The sequence below is a fragment of the Perca fluviatilis genome, chromosome 14 (assembly GCF_010015445.1).
Source record: "Perca fluviatilis chromosome 14, GENO_Pfluv_1.0, whole genome shotgun sequence".
In the NCBI taxonomy this organism is placed as follows: domain Eukaryota; kingdom Metazoa; phylum Chordata; class Actinopteri; order Perciformes; family Percidae; genus Perca; species Perca fluviatilis.
Genome location: NC_053125.1, coordinates 2,855,576 through 2,870,241, shown reverse-complemented (window position 1 = coordinate 2,870,241; position 14,666 = coordinate 2,855,576). Strand labels below are relative to the sequence as shown.

General features: G+C 40.4%; 1 protein-coding gene across 1 annotated transcript in view; it reads right to left on the bottom strand.

Annotated features, from left to right (window-relative positions):
* ablim2 (actin binding LIM protein family, member 2) overlaps window positions 1-12,511 on the bottom strand; it is a 96,951-nt gene extending 84,440 nt beyond the window's left edge. The window contains exon 1 of the mRNA XM_039821737.1: window positions 12,305-12,511. Within this exon, the coding sequence (XP_039677671.1) occupies window positions 12,305-12,320 (16 nt within the window). The 5' untranslated portion in view covers window positions 12,321-12,511. The remainder of the gene's footprint in view (window positions 1-12,304) is intronic.
* Window positions 12,512-14,666: the final 2,155 nt, after the last annotated feature.

Here is a 14,666-nt window from a genome sequence, read left to right as displayed (position 1 = left end):
TTCGTGTCATCAGGCCGGCTTCATCAGGCCTCCATGGTTACCGGTAATTGGGCTTGGAAAGAGGAGTTCATCAAATGATTTGATTTAGAGAGAGAGAGAGAGAGAGAGAGAGAGAGAGAGAGAGAGAGAAGGATGTGTTGGGATAATAGCTGTGAGCCAAACAGAGCTGCTCGCTGAAAACTCACTAAGAACAATTTTCTGTTGAACATCCTTTCAGGTTCACTCAATTCTTTGGATGTTCATTGGGGATTTTATTGGCACAATATTTTGACTTAGATTAAGTTGAAGCTACAATTCTTTTTTACTGTTTTTACTGTATAATGTGGAAAAATAAAGAGCACATTTAGCCAGCCTGACAAATTTATCCCAAAACATTTAAAGGGAAATTTAATTTAGACTGAAGTAGAGTTTAGATTCTCGGCCCGGCCCTTGATCAAGCATTTCTGGTTTTTTAATCATTACTTTATTAGCCTAACTGGGTGGGGAGAAAGCTATGCCATAATCAGAAATAGGCAAAAAATGTGTACAAAGTTGCACAACTTAGGCTACAAAGTTACAAAATGCAACACGTGTCATGCGCAGCGTCTCCTCCACGCATCATACCGGGCCTGCTGTGCTGTATTGTGTTGAGGTTCTTCATTCGGATCCATTTCCATTCCATTTCCATTCCATTCTGAATAAACAAACAACGCAGTTTACATGCTTCGTCCTTGTTGCATTATTCATTAAGATCATTCTTAAAAGATTTCTGTAGTTCAAACAACTCAGAAATGTAGTTGAGAACGTCAGTTATAACAGCCCACGTATTAAAAAATTGTCGGGTTTAAATCGGGCTCAGGCTCATAATTCCAGTTAATGTGTTGGGCCGGGCCAGGCTCGGGCTTGATTTTTTTTGGCCCGATCTAAGCTTTAGACTGAAGAGACTGTTGAAGTAGTGCTGGCTCTTACTTATTTAATCAAAGCAAGTCACTTTTGGTCAGACTGCCCACTCCAACCATTTTAGTTGGATTTGAAACGCATACTGTGGTAAAAACCATAGCCCATAGTAGAGATAAAGAAATAATGGTCTATTTATAGACAATATGAAAGTTATACTAGGGTTATGGAACCTTTCACCCTCACTATGATGTCAAGACAGTCAAGATCTGTCCTGCATCACAATCATGACCGGCTCGCTTTCCATTTTAACGATTATAGCACGGCTACTACTAAAGAAATCAATCATTTGACACAGCTGCTTTAATGCATGCATATGGGTAAAACATGGTACTAATTAAAAGAGAGAAGTCGCAAGATGTGGGATGTTTTTGACTGTGTAGTATTAAATATGGAATTAGGTTGGATATTGTAATTGTAATGTACAGATCTACACATTCAAAGAAGCACTTGCTCATTTGTGACCTGCTTTGCTGGGGGCTACTTGAAAGGAAAGTAAAAACAGCCGGCAGTATATTCAGACCTACAGGAGCAACACATTCTTCAGCAAGTTTTATAAGGCCCTTTCATCAAGTGTATGGAACAAAGCTATTATAATTATGTCCAACACAAACATAGCTTCCCAAACCTCCTAAGATGTCTAAAGACTAAGATGTTTTATTCAAAAAGAAAGTGAAGAAATGCACCTGGTGATACTGGACATTCTTGAGGTCAGCAGATATAATTAAAATATATTCATGAAGTTTTCTTTGGACAATGCTAAAATCCACAGAGCTGCTTCCATTCAATCCACACAGTCTAGATTTCAATCTCATCTCGGACTTGAAAATGTGCTGACTTTGAAATGAAATCAAGACAAGAATAGGGATTTTGGACATGGTTGCCTAGATTCTATAGTCGGTAGGTGGTGGAGCTTTATTGAGCGTACATGTGGGCGTGCTAACCAATAAAGACAAGAATTTAGAAGGGGAAAGTCTCGAGTCCTTGTAAAAATGCTCTGAGGCCGAGTTGATTGCAACCATCTGGAAAAGACAACAGTCCAACAGCGAGAAAGGGTTGGGGGGGTTAAGGTTAGGGGGTAGGCTGCAGGGATTGGTAGTCTCAGAGGAGCTGTACTGCTGTACCCTTGCACCTGTTGGGGGGGATCCAATTCAGTCTTTACTGTCTTTACAGTATGCCTTTACTTCCTCTTCAAAGAGCAAATAGAAGAAAGGATGATATTTTGGGCCAGATGTAGCAGCAGGCTGCCAGTAACCATGACAGTTGTAGCGGTCTGTGATTAGGGTCCAATAATTCCAGTCAGGTGTGGTGAGCAGCTTGCTGTTTGCTGTTTTTAATACAGTAGTTGACAAAATGAATGAGTGGTCCGCTCAATCCATGTTGAATTCCTGCTCTCATGCCCTTCTTAGGGCTTCTGTCAGGGCAGTGATTTGTTTCAAGCAAGTCATAATTCCAAGTAATCAGGGCAATGGTATATCTATCTTTTTGAGTAAAGTATAATTAGTCTGAAGAGGGTGGAACCATTTTCCCTGCTGTGTCACCAAGTCCATAATTTCCTTAGTTTTGCCCTGGTGTTTATCCTTGCTGGGTGTTGCCACCATGTTTCCCTGCTTCAGGCAGGATAGTCTCTTATTGCATTGTCACTTATTCACAAATGTATATCCCAGCATGCCCTTGAATCTCCTGGTCATACATACAGGGAGGAACAAATTAATTATGAAACTGTGGAATGGAAATAATTCAGTTGGACGGGGTGATGTAAGGAAGTAATGACTTTCCTTTCTAGAGGTGTTTTCTCAAATGAACTCCGGACAATGTCCATCGAATCAGGACTGGACATTAGGGTCGGGTACTGACCGAATTACGTCAGTACTACCGTGGACCGATTCACGCTAAATCAGACGGTCAGTCGGTACCTGAGAGCGCATAAGCGCAAGCTTATCTGTCCTCTCTGCATGTTGACAGAGAGCGGCTCCGACACACACACACACACACACACACACACACACACACACACACACACACACACACACACACACACACGCAGAGGTGCAGACGGAGCAAACTCGAGCAAACTCGAGCAAACTACGCAGTTTTTTGACACAGTGAGTCACGGCAATGCCGATAAAGTGGTTTCAAGTGTGGTTACAGTTTTTCAAAACTCCACGCACACACATATCGCTACGATATGATATTAATGACGAGCCGAAAGCGGTCGCGGTGCTGTTGACGTTACACTTCCTCTGAGACAAGCAGGCACAACAGTGGTTTCTATGCCCTGGTGACTGACTGACAGGCAAGGCAACTTTATTTCTACAGCACCTTTCAGCAGCAAGGCAATTCAAAGTGCTTTACATAACACATTAAAGAGCAGTTAGAAAGAGACAGAAAATAAAAACAGTCTAAAATAAAATAAGATACAAATACAAGAATAAAAGTTGCAGTGTAGGAAATTTATATTTATTTGATTTAATAGGTTTGTTTATTTTGTTTTGAGTGTAAAATGTTCGAAATAAATAATAAAATGTTAATAGTATAAATAGGTTTGTAATTATTTTTACAACTGAAATAATTTTTTTTCATTACAGAGGGAAAGTACCGAAAAAAGGTACCCTTGGGTACCGGAACTGAATTCCAGGTACAGGTAACCCTACCGGACATTGTCTGAAGTTGCCTTTTCACACGCAGAGATATTCCGTGTCAGGTAATCGTTTTCACTCCACTTGGTTTACGCAATGGGTGGTGCCTGGGTAGAGCATGCAGGAGGCAGGACATGGCGCGTATTACACCTCTGTTACGTAGCAGCTTTGCTATTTGGTCATAAACAACCGAGTCCCGTGGCATTCCTTTATTTGTCTGATTATTTCGGTGTCGGCCTCTACCCTCTGATGTTTGTTTTCATCTAGTTGGGCGCTGGCCGCATGATAGAAACATCATCAACACGCCTACTTGGACAACTGGACATTACACGGCTTTTATACTCAGGAGCTGGCAGGGTAAAGACCGTTTAATGTGTGGTCCAACTGATTTGGACATGCGTTCTCACATACAGCTCCTCCAGGTAATGTCTAGATACGCTCAGGGTTGCAGTGCATGTGTGAAAGGGGTTGTGATTGAGAAAAGAGAGTGACTATGTCGTGTGCGGCAGCGTATAGAGTCCGTCCCACTCCCTGCCACCCCTACCCGTGCCCGTGCCCTTTCTTCTCCAGGACCAGTTGTCCATATCATCAATCAGCCTTTCTGGTGTCTGTTCCCTGGCTGACAGCCACTCCTGATTTCGCTGTCCCAAAGGTCGCAGCCAGGCAGGCAGCTATCCGAGCAATGCAACACTAGTTGGCTGTGCTGCATACAGTCACACCACTGGAAGCCTCTGGAAACACACACTGACCTCTCATTTGCAGCTTACCACTAGCACACATATACCATACCACTGCCCAAACAGAGGCATAGGGCTACTTGATTGATTTTGCAAATGGACCTGCAGGTGGACACTTAGGCTGTCACTTTGTTTTTCAAAATCATCAGTTTGGATAGTTGTTATTGTATATTGCCTATGGACCAGAGCGAGAGAGAGACAAAGAGAGAGAAAAACAGTGAGTTTGTGTGTGTTAGAGAGAGAGTGAGAGAGAGATATTGGTACATTTACCAACTTATTAAACTATGGAATGCACTTATTTCTGGCAAAAGAACGTCACGATTGATAGGATGACGGCTATCCTCTAATTCTTCATGGTGGTGGATACAGCTCCTGTAGCAGGTTTTTTGCCCATATGATTTTGGTTTCAGTTTCAGTTTGGATGAAGCAGGGCAGCCCGTAGTCCGAGTGTCAGTCAAGCAGCACAGCAGAGAAGAGACAGATACAGGGCAACACAGACGAGCAGCGCGGCACACTGGGAGCAAGATGCCTGAATATGACTTTATTTATATCAATTAACTCCACCCTGACAATGAGGTCATCATCCACTGAGATGTTTCAGAATTCGGTGGACATCGCCCAACAATAGTGGCTACACAATATAGATCAATAGCATCTCTCTCTGAAGCATCATGAAGAAGAACCCATACAATTATCTAATTAGGTCACCAACAACATATTAGAAAGAACACATTCACACGTTCTGTGTCTTGCTCAAAGACACGTAAACAGAACACATTTGCTGCTGGGATTGAAATTGAGTACCTCCCAAAAACCTCCGTAGTTCACTTGACACCTAAACAGCAGCCTATTTTATAACTCTAACATGAAAAGGCTTTTAAGGTACATATATATGAAATAAGGAAGGCTAGCCCACTACACAGTGGACCACACAAACAGTAATATCTCAAATGCCTTTCCAAGAAGCCATGCTCCAGCACCTCCTAAAAATAGAGTGTTCCCTCAACTCACGGGGATCCCATGGTTCTCTGCAACATTCCTGGTGTGAACCTTCTGCAGAGGCACGCAGGGGATCCAAATGTTCACAGCACCAGTACATGGTGGTGGCCAAGCTGTTGACCTTGGGGATTTACCCTTTTCCTTTGAGGAAATGCGTGAACATGTTTTCAAAAATGAGATTACATGTTATTCTTATTTGTATGGAAAAGCCAGTTAGTATTCAGCATAATACCGTATGACCTAAATGACGGTAAATATGAATAACTAAATGGTGTTTTCTTACCCATTTGAAAACTTAAGCTTAAAAAAAGTCCTTCACAATAGCATGAAGGAAATTATTTTCTTTCACTTTTTTCTCTTTTGTGTTGAAATGCATTGTTAATATACTAAGGGAGTTGCAGTGCAATATCAAGAAAACGTTAGTTTGAGCCAATCATTTCACTTAGCATTGCATTGAGAGTAGAACAACTCAACTAGAGTTATTTCTAGTCATACTTCTATTATCTTTAATGTTACTACTATTACTATTGTTTACCAAAATCTAGGTAATCTACTTCCTTTGTTTGATTTCTAAATTAAGAAAAAACTGGTTTTCTGTGAAATGATAAAATAAAATAAATACTAAATACTAAATTCCATATTGATTTGAAAAACGTTGCTTATGCTTATGTGACTGAAATCAACATTGCTCATCTACGTAAGCATTAATATTGGACTTTTATGAAGAGATATCCTTCCGATTTACATTGTATCTGCAACAGACAGATCCTTAAATTCAAGTTACTATAGTGTAGCAGATTTTAGTCCAGGAACACAACACACTGAGAATGTGTAACATTATAAAGACCTGTTGCGCCTAGATAAAATTATTAACAACATGTGAAGAGTTTTTAAGAGCCTGCTGACACATAGGCTTACCTAGGCATTACTTCACTGCTTAAGAGTTTCCTGTCTGTCATCCCAACAGAAAACTCACTCCATTATCTCACCCTTTCTAGAAGCCAGGAAAAAGACATGAACAGAGCCTAGTAGACCAAGTCAGGGAAAAGGAGCCGAGATATCACTAGTAGCTAGATATACGAGTATAGATCCACACAGAACAGACATTATGAGTTATGACAGGTGGATTCTGACATCCACCTCTGTGCTTATGCCTGCAACCTGACCCCAACAGCATTTGATCTCTGATCCTGAGGTCAAGCACGACAGAGAGCTGACCTCTGACCTCCTGGCAAATGACACCAGTGTGTCCTTGTTGGCTCAGCCCTAATAAACACAAGGACATGTCATATGAACAGAGAGATGTAGGAAATGAACCAAGGTAACTAATTTCAGCTATGGCTAAGTGGTAGAGCGGTCGCCTGCCAATCGGAAGGTTGGTGGTTCGATCCCTGGCCCTGCAGTTCCATGCCGAAGTGTCCTTGGGCAAGACACTGAACCCCGAGTTGCCCCCGATGCTGCGCCATCGGAGTGTAAATATGTGTGAATGATTATCTGATGAGCAGGTGGCACCTTGTACGGCAGCCTTGGCCACAGTGTATGAATGTGTGTGAATGGCGAATGTTTCCTGTACTATGTTAAAGCGCTTTGAGTAGTCGTTAAGACTAGAAAGGCACTGTATAAAAACAGTCCATATACATTTACATTTCCTGGTGGACATTAATCATGTTTTGATATTGCTGGTGCTACTGCTACCAAAACTACTACTTATATGAATACATTTTAGAAAGCTGCAATCGCTGGTTCAAACCCATTATTTCCATAATGACTCACTGTATATCCATCATTACTCTGCCAATGCTGAGAACACATTGAATAAGTAAGTGAAATAAGTACTGACAGAAGAAGATAAACGCCACAATCAAATATTTGCACTTTACTTTATGTTAAAGTAAGAAGGGCTTCTATTTTTTTTAATTAAAGCAAAGTTTCAAAATAAAAGCCCCGGAAAGATATTTTACTGTAGGCCCATATGGAAAATATTGTGGTGCCCCCTATTAGCCAACTTTAATTTGTAAGTTATTTTACCTGGTGGATTTCTGAGAACTATGGTTAACTGCTCCTCAGATCTCTGCAGGGTAAATCCAGACAGCTAGCTAGACTATCTGTTCCTTCTATTATTCTGAGACTATTTTGCAGAGGCACCATGGCCCAGGCACCATGCCCCAAGATGAATGTCATTGGTTTAAAGAAATGCCAATAAACCACAGCATGTTTTTCTCCCATCCCAGAATGCTGTGTGAACTAGGAAGGTCTGGCAATGCGAGACAAAGCCACGCCCTTTTAAAGTTCAATATCTTTAAAACAATGAAATATCAACAAGCTTTCGTTAACTTTTAATAAGCGTGGTGCAGTTATGACCCACTGAATATTTGGTACAAATCGGACCTACGGTTTAGGAACAGATGTCAAAAATGTGTTTTTCAAAACATTTGAAATGGTGGAAAATCTAATCCGGCGGACTTTTATGGTCTAAAAGGCTTTATGTAGAGCACATTGAGAAATTGACAAATTTCAAGACACTCAGACTTACAGTGTAAGGGGCGTGGCTTTTCTAAAATCACATTTTTGGGCGTTAATAACAGTGCCATCATATGGCCAAAGTTTGACATTTTTAGAACGGAAGACCACTGGAGCAAATTTGGAGATAATTGCAAAAAAAAATTATTTGATTGTTACAGCGCCACCTTGACGTCAATGAGTGTCATGTGCAGTCAGTAGTGGGTGGAATTTGCAACCCACCTGCCAACACTTTTAGGGGAGAAAAATAATAATAAGAAAGATAGAAGAAGAATGAGAAGAAAAACAACAGGGCTCCAGCAGCGAGCTTCGCTGTTTGGACCCCTAAACACAATATCACTGTTTTTAGGGTTCTACCCCTTTGGGATTTGAACTCTAATAACATTAAGGAGAACATTGTTAAATCAGTCATACTGTGGCCCAAAGTGAAGCAAGCCATGGCAACTAATGTGTTTTCTACTGAATATGGTCTTTGTGTGAAAACATATGGTTCCTGCCATTCCTGTTGTGACAGATGACTCAGTGAATATTTCTTCCACGTGGATGACAGACAACACCTCCAAATATGATCCCACGTGTTACTGCAGCTGGCTCTACTGGAACATTTCCATGTAGTTGCCTCAAGTCAAAATACTATGAGGTCCAATCAACATGGAGCCCATATTGTTCCTCTCTTGATTTCAGATAGTTAAAGAAATGGATCAGTATCTCTTCTGGGTCAAAACTCCAATAGAATCCTGCACTAAAACATGGACGTACTGTTCACATTCTTTGTGTACTTGTGGTGTGGGGCTGTTTACAATGGTTTGATCCAATCCCATTGGTTTGACTTACGGGAAATCCCAATGCTACATGATAATGATGATATTGATGATGATGATATTTTTATTTACGTGTCATGCCACTAAGTGGCCCATCCCACACGGAATTACATGACACCAATGCAACAGTAACTAATTCAACAGCTTCCGGTCCAATGTCCACACACAACATAAACTACTTCGCACAAAACGAAGAATAAATACAACATATTACAGCTACATTTGTGCACATAATGTGCTTCCAACTTTTTCCTGTTTCAGCATGACAATGCCCCTGTGCACAGAGCTGACTTCTCCTTTATCTGCAGTATAGGATGAACTGGACAGCAGACTGAGAGCCAGGCCACATCCCCAACCCCTCAACCCATACTTGTAGTGTACTTATTGGACATTTGTGTCCCATAGCAAAAAGGCTACGTTCTTATAGGGCAGCAATTGATATATCTAAATAATATGAATACATTCTTTAATATACAGTACATACAGTACAGATATAAGAGGAAAAGTACTCCAGACTGAGCCTGGGGACTGAAGTCATTTAGACAAAGATAAAGATAGAGACGATGAGATGGCAAAACAGAAAAACAGAAGAGAAAAAGGAAAGACAAAGCTGATAGAATTCTCTCCTCATTAACCTGTGTAGTGAAAGTGCTGTCTAACAGCGAGGATCATGTGACAGACACCGTGATGCAGCAGAAAATCAGTGAACAGCTAAGCATGTTGCACGTTTGCATGTGTATATAAATGTATGTCTGAAGGATGCTCTGCTTATCTAATAACTGTTCATCAGCATGCAGCTGATTGGGAGGAACACAAAGGTAGTGTGGAAGGGAATGGAAGAAAAGACAGTGAGGGATTGGAGCTGCGTGTGCTGCAGAACCATTCACTTCCACCCAGAGGGAAACAGCATGACTCATGAATAGAGCCTCTCTGTGGAAAGCACTGGGTCAGCTGTTTGAGCAGACCTGGTGCAAAAACACTGGCATATGCCAAGCAGGTTTAGCACTGCAGCTTCAAACACACAGAACAGTATACATCCGCAGGGTATCACTACCTTAAAGTTCACAATGCGCAGTCACTACATGGGCACAGAGTGATCCCAACTACTCAGACTGCTGGAGAAATAGTAGTAAGTTAATGTAATATAAATGCATTATTTGCCACAGTTCATTATGCAGTGACAAATACTGTAGTGTTCTTCAAATCTGCCTACTCTTTCACAGCAATTTTATTTATGGAGTGAATTAAAATCAGGACTAACAATAAAGACACAATGCAATACTTGATTTAAATTGTAAGAAAGGTAAAATGTCAGCGGGGTAATGCTAGTAAAGGGACGGTCATGAAGATGGTTTGTTTACTGGCAGGTCCAGAATAGTGACGGGCGTCGCTGTGACTGCTGACAAGCAGCCAGCCATTACATCACACAGCCAGGATACACTGTCCTTGGCTGAGACTTTGGCTGTGTGTGTGTGTGTGTGTGTGTGTGTGTGTGTGTGTGTGTTTGTGTGTGTGCATGTGTCTAATGTCTAACATAAGTGTAAGTGTGTGTCCATGCCTGTGTACGTGCATAACAGCTTGTCCATTTTAATGAATTTTTACTGTTGGTCATTAGTTTGAATTTAACCAGAACAAGACTTAATAACTAAATATAAAACTATTGAGGCTCCTTCTTGAGCAAACATCACAAGCTTTGTAACACTGTGATGGCAGCATACATAGCAAGACACTGGAGAGAAGAGGACATATGTGTGGTGTGTTTATGAGGACCGACAGTGAGGCTACCTTTTACAAGCAACTGGGTAGGGGTCAATAGTGGAAAGTACTTGACATTCAGAACATTAATATAGCAGCAAAAAAATGTTTGCTAAGTAAAGATATGTTGGAGTAATGCAGGTTTTTAATGACTCATTCATACATATAGCTACAAAGAGTAATGCACTGTAAATCGTACGTATTCCACATATTTATTACTGTCAGCACCACGTTGACTGCTGCAGTATAAGACCGCAAACATCCACATAGGGAGGAGGTCGGGGTGGATGTTTGGGTCCTCAAACACAGGACTTTTAAACGGGAGAGCGGAGTTCATGTCCTGAAAGAAGTTAAGGGGGAAAAACACAACTTACTACTTAGGCACTACTTAAGAGGACCGGTGTTTTAACTCCAAACCACAACCTTTTTTTCTAATCTTATGTAGTAGGTTTGGTGTTTAAACTTAACTGTCGTCGCCACAGGAGGGGCCCCTTTTGTCGGCTAAAGGTAAACTGTAAGGGCTAACTGTCATGTGACAGGTACAGCGGTGGCCGTAATTTCAAAGGATATCATACAAACCCGGTCTGTGAGAGCTGTGTGGAGGCAATCCTAGCCCACTTTTAACCAGTATTGTGAGTACAGCCCCGTTAAGAACGTTCAGAAAAAAACACGGTATTTACTACTTCTACTTCACAGCTAATAGTTATCTTTTATTTTCACGATATAACAAATTCTCGAGATTTGTCAATCCTCTTATAGTAAGCCAACGTAAATCCTGATATGTGGTATGTTTTTAGTTCAATACTGCTAAAAACTGAAAGGTTACTGTCGATAAACAATAACCTATTTCCATCCAAATTGAATTAACTGTTGAGTAAGGTTATATTCCAAGGCTGGATTTTTAGCAATTAGCATTTTGTTTTGGGTTTTCTTACTTCTGGATCAGACCCTATTGTTGTCACATAAGCTCTGTATAGAAGTACCAAACACTAGGGTGAACATGGTAATAAACACTCTGTATTGGCCATTCATACATTTTACGTTTGAAACTTAAGTACATTTTGCTGCTAATACTTCTGTATTGTTACTTTAGTCAACTTTTGAATGCAAAACTTTTACTTGTAATAGAGTGAATTTGAATTGAGTATTTTACATGCTAGTATTACTTTTAAATACTTCCAACACTGGTGGGTTGATGATTGGAAGATGTTTCTCTAAATACACAATCTTACACAAGCTTATTTGTCACTGCAAACAAGTCACCATAGAAATATTATGGAAAGTTTGTGGAAACATTAAGTCTATAGACGCAGACAAAATAAAAATATGCTAAAACCCTTAAAGGTCACTACAATCGTATTATGCAATACTAGAGACACACTGTAAATCATTATAGAAATATCCTAGTGATTCCTTCTGAGCAATTGGCTCTGGCCCCTTTGTAAGCAGCCCAAGTGGCTGAGATCCCAGTGTCAGAGATGCAGGCAGGGGACCAAGACAACACTGTTGTTGCCAGGGATGTTGCAGTCAAGCAGGCAGAATATCAACCTGCAGCAGAAGTATTCAGCCTGCTACCACAGGCTTGTTGTTGTCATTCACAAAGTGCTATTCCTTACATAATAGGGGGCCTGTTTAGCTGTAGGTAAAGAACTACTTCCATAGAACACACATACATGCTGTACACACAAACACTCATATGACCTAGAACTTCTGAATGATGTCCATATTTCTTGTAAGTTGTAGGAATATTATAGTTTATTGTAGTTTATGGTAAACACTGTCTACTTAGGTAATATGTAAAATTCTGGTTAATACAAGCAAATCGTTAGCTACAAACACCCCCCTTTCCCCAGGCAGGTGAACACACCACAGATAGCTTATTAAAGGTCATCATTACCTTTCTCCTCTGGCATTGTCACTCAGCTGTTTTCCCAAATGTGATATCTTGTCACGTCCTTTAGTGATAGTTATATAGACAATATCCCAAAAATCTGTTCAGAGTCCTCTGGTGGTGTTGCAAGACATCGTCCGCACTCTCTGCAGCTCTGGTGTAATAATAGTGAGCGCTCTGTCCCCCACTATCTCTGGAATGAGCTGTAGGTCATATGAGTCCCTATGTCTCTCTCTCTCTCTCTCTCTCTCTCTCTCTCTCTCTCTCTCTCTCTCTGAGTTATGCAGCTATCTGTTATAAATAGAAGCATGTGCAGCTCAAAGAGAATGACACCTCCTCCTGGTATCTATCACTGGGTGTGTCCCAGTCTCACACGTCCACAACAAACTCAACCTGAACATCTCAGTGATAACCAAACTATCTAGGTTCAGAATGTCCAAAATGGTGTAAAACCTTCATGTTTGTTATGTATCATCAGAGAACTGGGCCTGCTTCACTAACCATCCCTAAGAAGAAAGGTCTTCTTACAGTAAAAACCCACTTAGGCAGTTTACACATAGATTCCGACATTCATCAATGTTTTCTGATTTGGGGTTTTCTGATTTGTTCTTAGGTAAGAACAGAATGTAAACACTCAAGAGCATGCTTATGCACATTTGAGTGCAGACATGTTTTTGAAAAAATAAGTAGTTATTGCATTTCCTTCAATTCTATAGTTGTATAATATTATAGGATTTACATTACAATACTATCTGTATCCTTTATATTTCTTAATAATTATTATCATTATAGCAAAAGCATTATGGTCTTTAAATATGACACTTTAATTCACATCAATTATGTAAATTGAGAACCACGCAATCCAATAATAAGTGATTGATCAAGCTATTCATAGGCTCAAAGTAGGCCTTCAGGATTCTTTTTTTGGCTTTTGCCTTCATTGGATAGCACATCTGAAGATAAACAGGAAAAAGGTTACTAATCTGATCCCTGTAACTATATTCTGACCTTGAGTCATCAGTGTTTTCATTAAGTTTGTGGACGACTTAGGGGCACATAATGTATTTTGCAGGGGGTTTAGGGGTGCTCCCTCAAACATATGTTTAAATATAAATTATTTGCAATTTCACATCATTTTGGACCATTATTATCACCATATCTGTGTCTAAAACATTGGAAACGCTAAAGCAGATAAATATTATGTAACACTCTAAACAAAACTTGCTAAAGGAGTCCACTGGGAACCAACTACAACCATTAGATCTGAGAAAGGTCAGTTAGTTTTAATGCTCACATTGATTTTATATTCATACGGCTAAGGTGCTGCCCAAAACTGCTTGGGTGCTGCACCTAAGCCTTATAATGGTAGGGAAAACACTGCTCATGCTAACTTTGTACTCACCACCCCTTTTGTAGAGATTTGGGAAATGCGGACTCTGGCAAAATATCCGAGCCAGCAGCGAGCCTCCTCAAGCTATCCAAATAAACCTACATTTTACATTAGTAATTTAAAATGCTTGTCCCTGAAAATAAACCCAAAGATTAGCCTCCCTGGATTAGCCATTAGCTATTTTGGCTAACTGGAGAGAGGTCTACTTTGAGGCCATTTCCAGCTGGATGAAATAACTCCTTCATATGAAAAAGGTTGTTACTGGTAGTGACCAACCAACATGGAATTGTCACCAACACTGCAGTTTCCATTTTAGCTATACTTATCTTTATAGCCTCTTTTATCTTGTTTTGCTTTTTTGTCCCACAAACTCTGCTCTCATAAACATTTCCAGCAGCAGCAAAGAAACCTTAGCTAACCTAACTAGCTACCTGAATGCACACAGACAAAGCTAGCAACTTAGAGCTTGGGAAAAAAGTGGAACATCTAGCAGATAAAGAGAAAGAAAATCTTCCCAGGAGTTGGTTGAGACCAACACAGAGCTAAAAGGAGAATACATATTGCACTTACATACATCAGGTGGACATATACAGTATGACTCCAAAAGATTGCTAATGCCGCTTCATGTCATCTCAATGTGTAAGTAGGCAATTATTTGCTAGCACACTGGCACGTTAGCCATAACATCTTTACAAGGCCACATAGGTCACATTTTTTGTTTTTAACTTGTTGTGGATCATCTCTGCCTAAAAGTGGCCAAATGAATTACATAATGAATATTTAAGAAGAAGAGCACATAGTACACGTTATTTCTTCTGGATAAATGATTCCAAAAGATAATGGATGAACAGTAAAAAGCGGTACAAGGCTCTTTAAGAAGACCTTAAAACTCATATAACTGTGGCCGGGTTGGCTCAGTGGGTAGAGCAGGCGCTCATATCCTGAGAGGTTTATGCCTAGATGCAGAAGTCCAGGGTT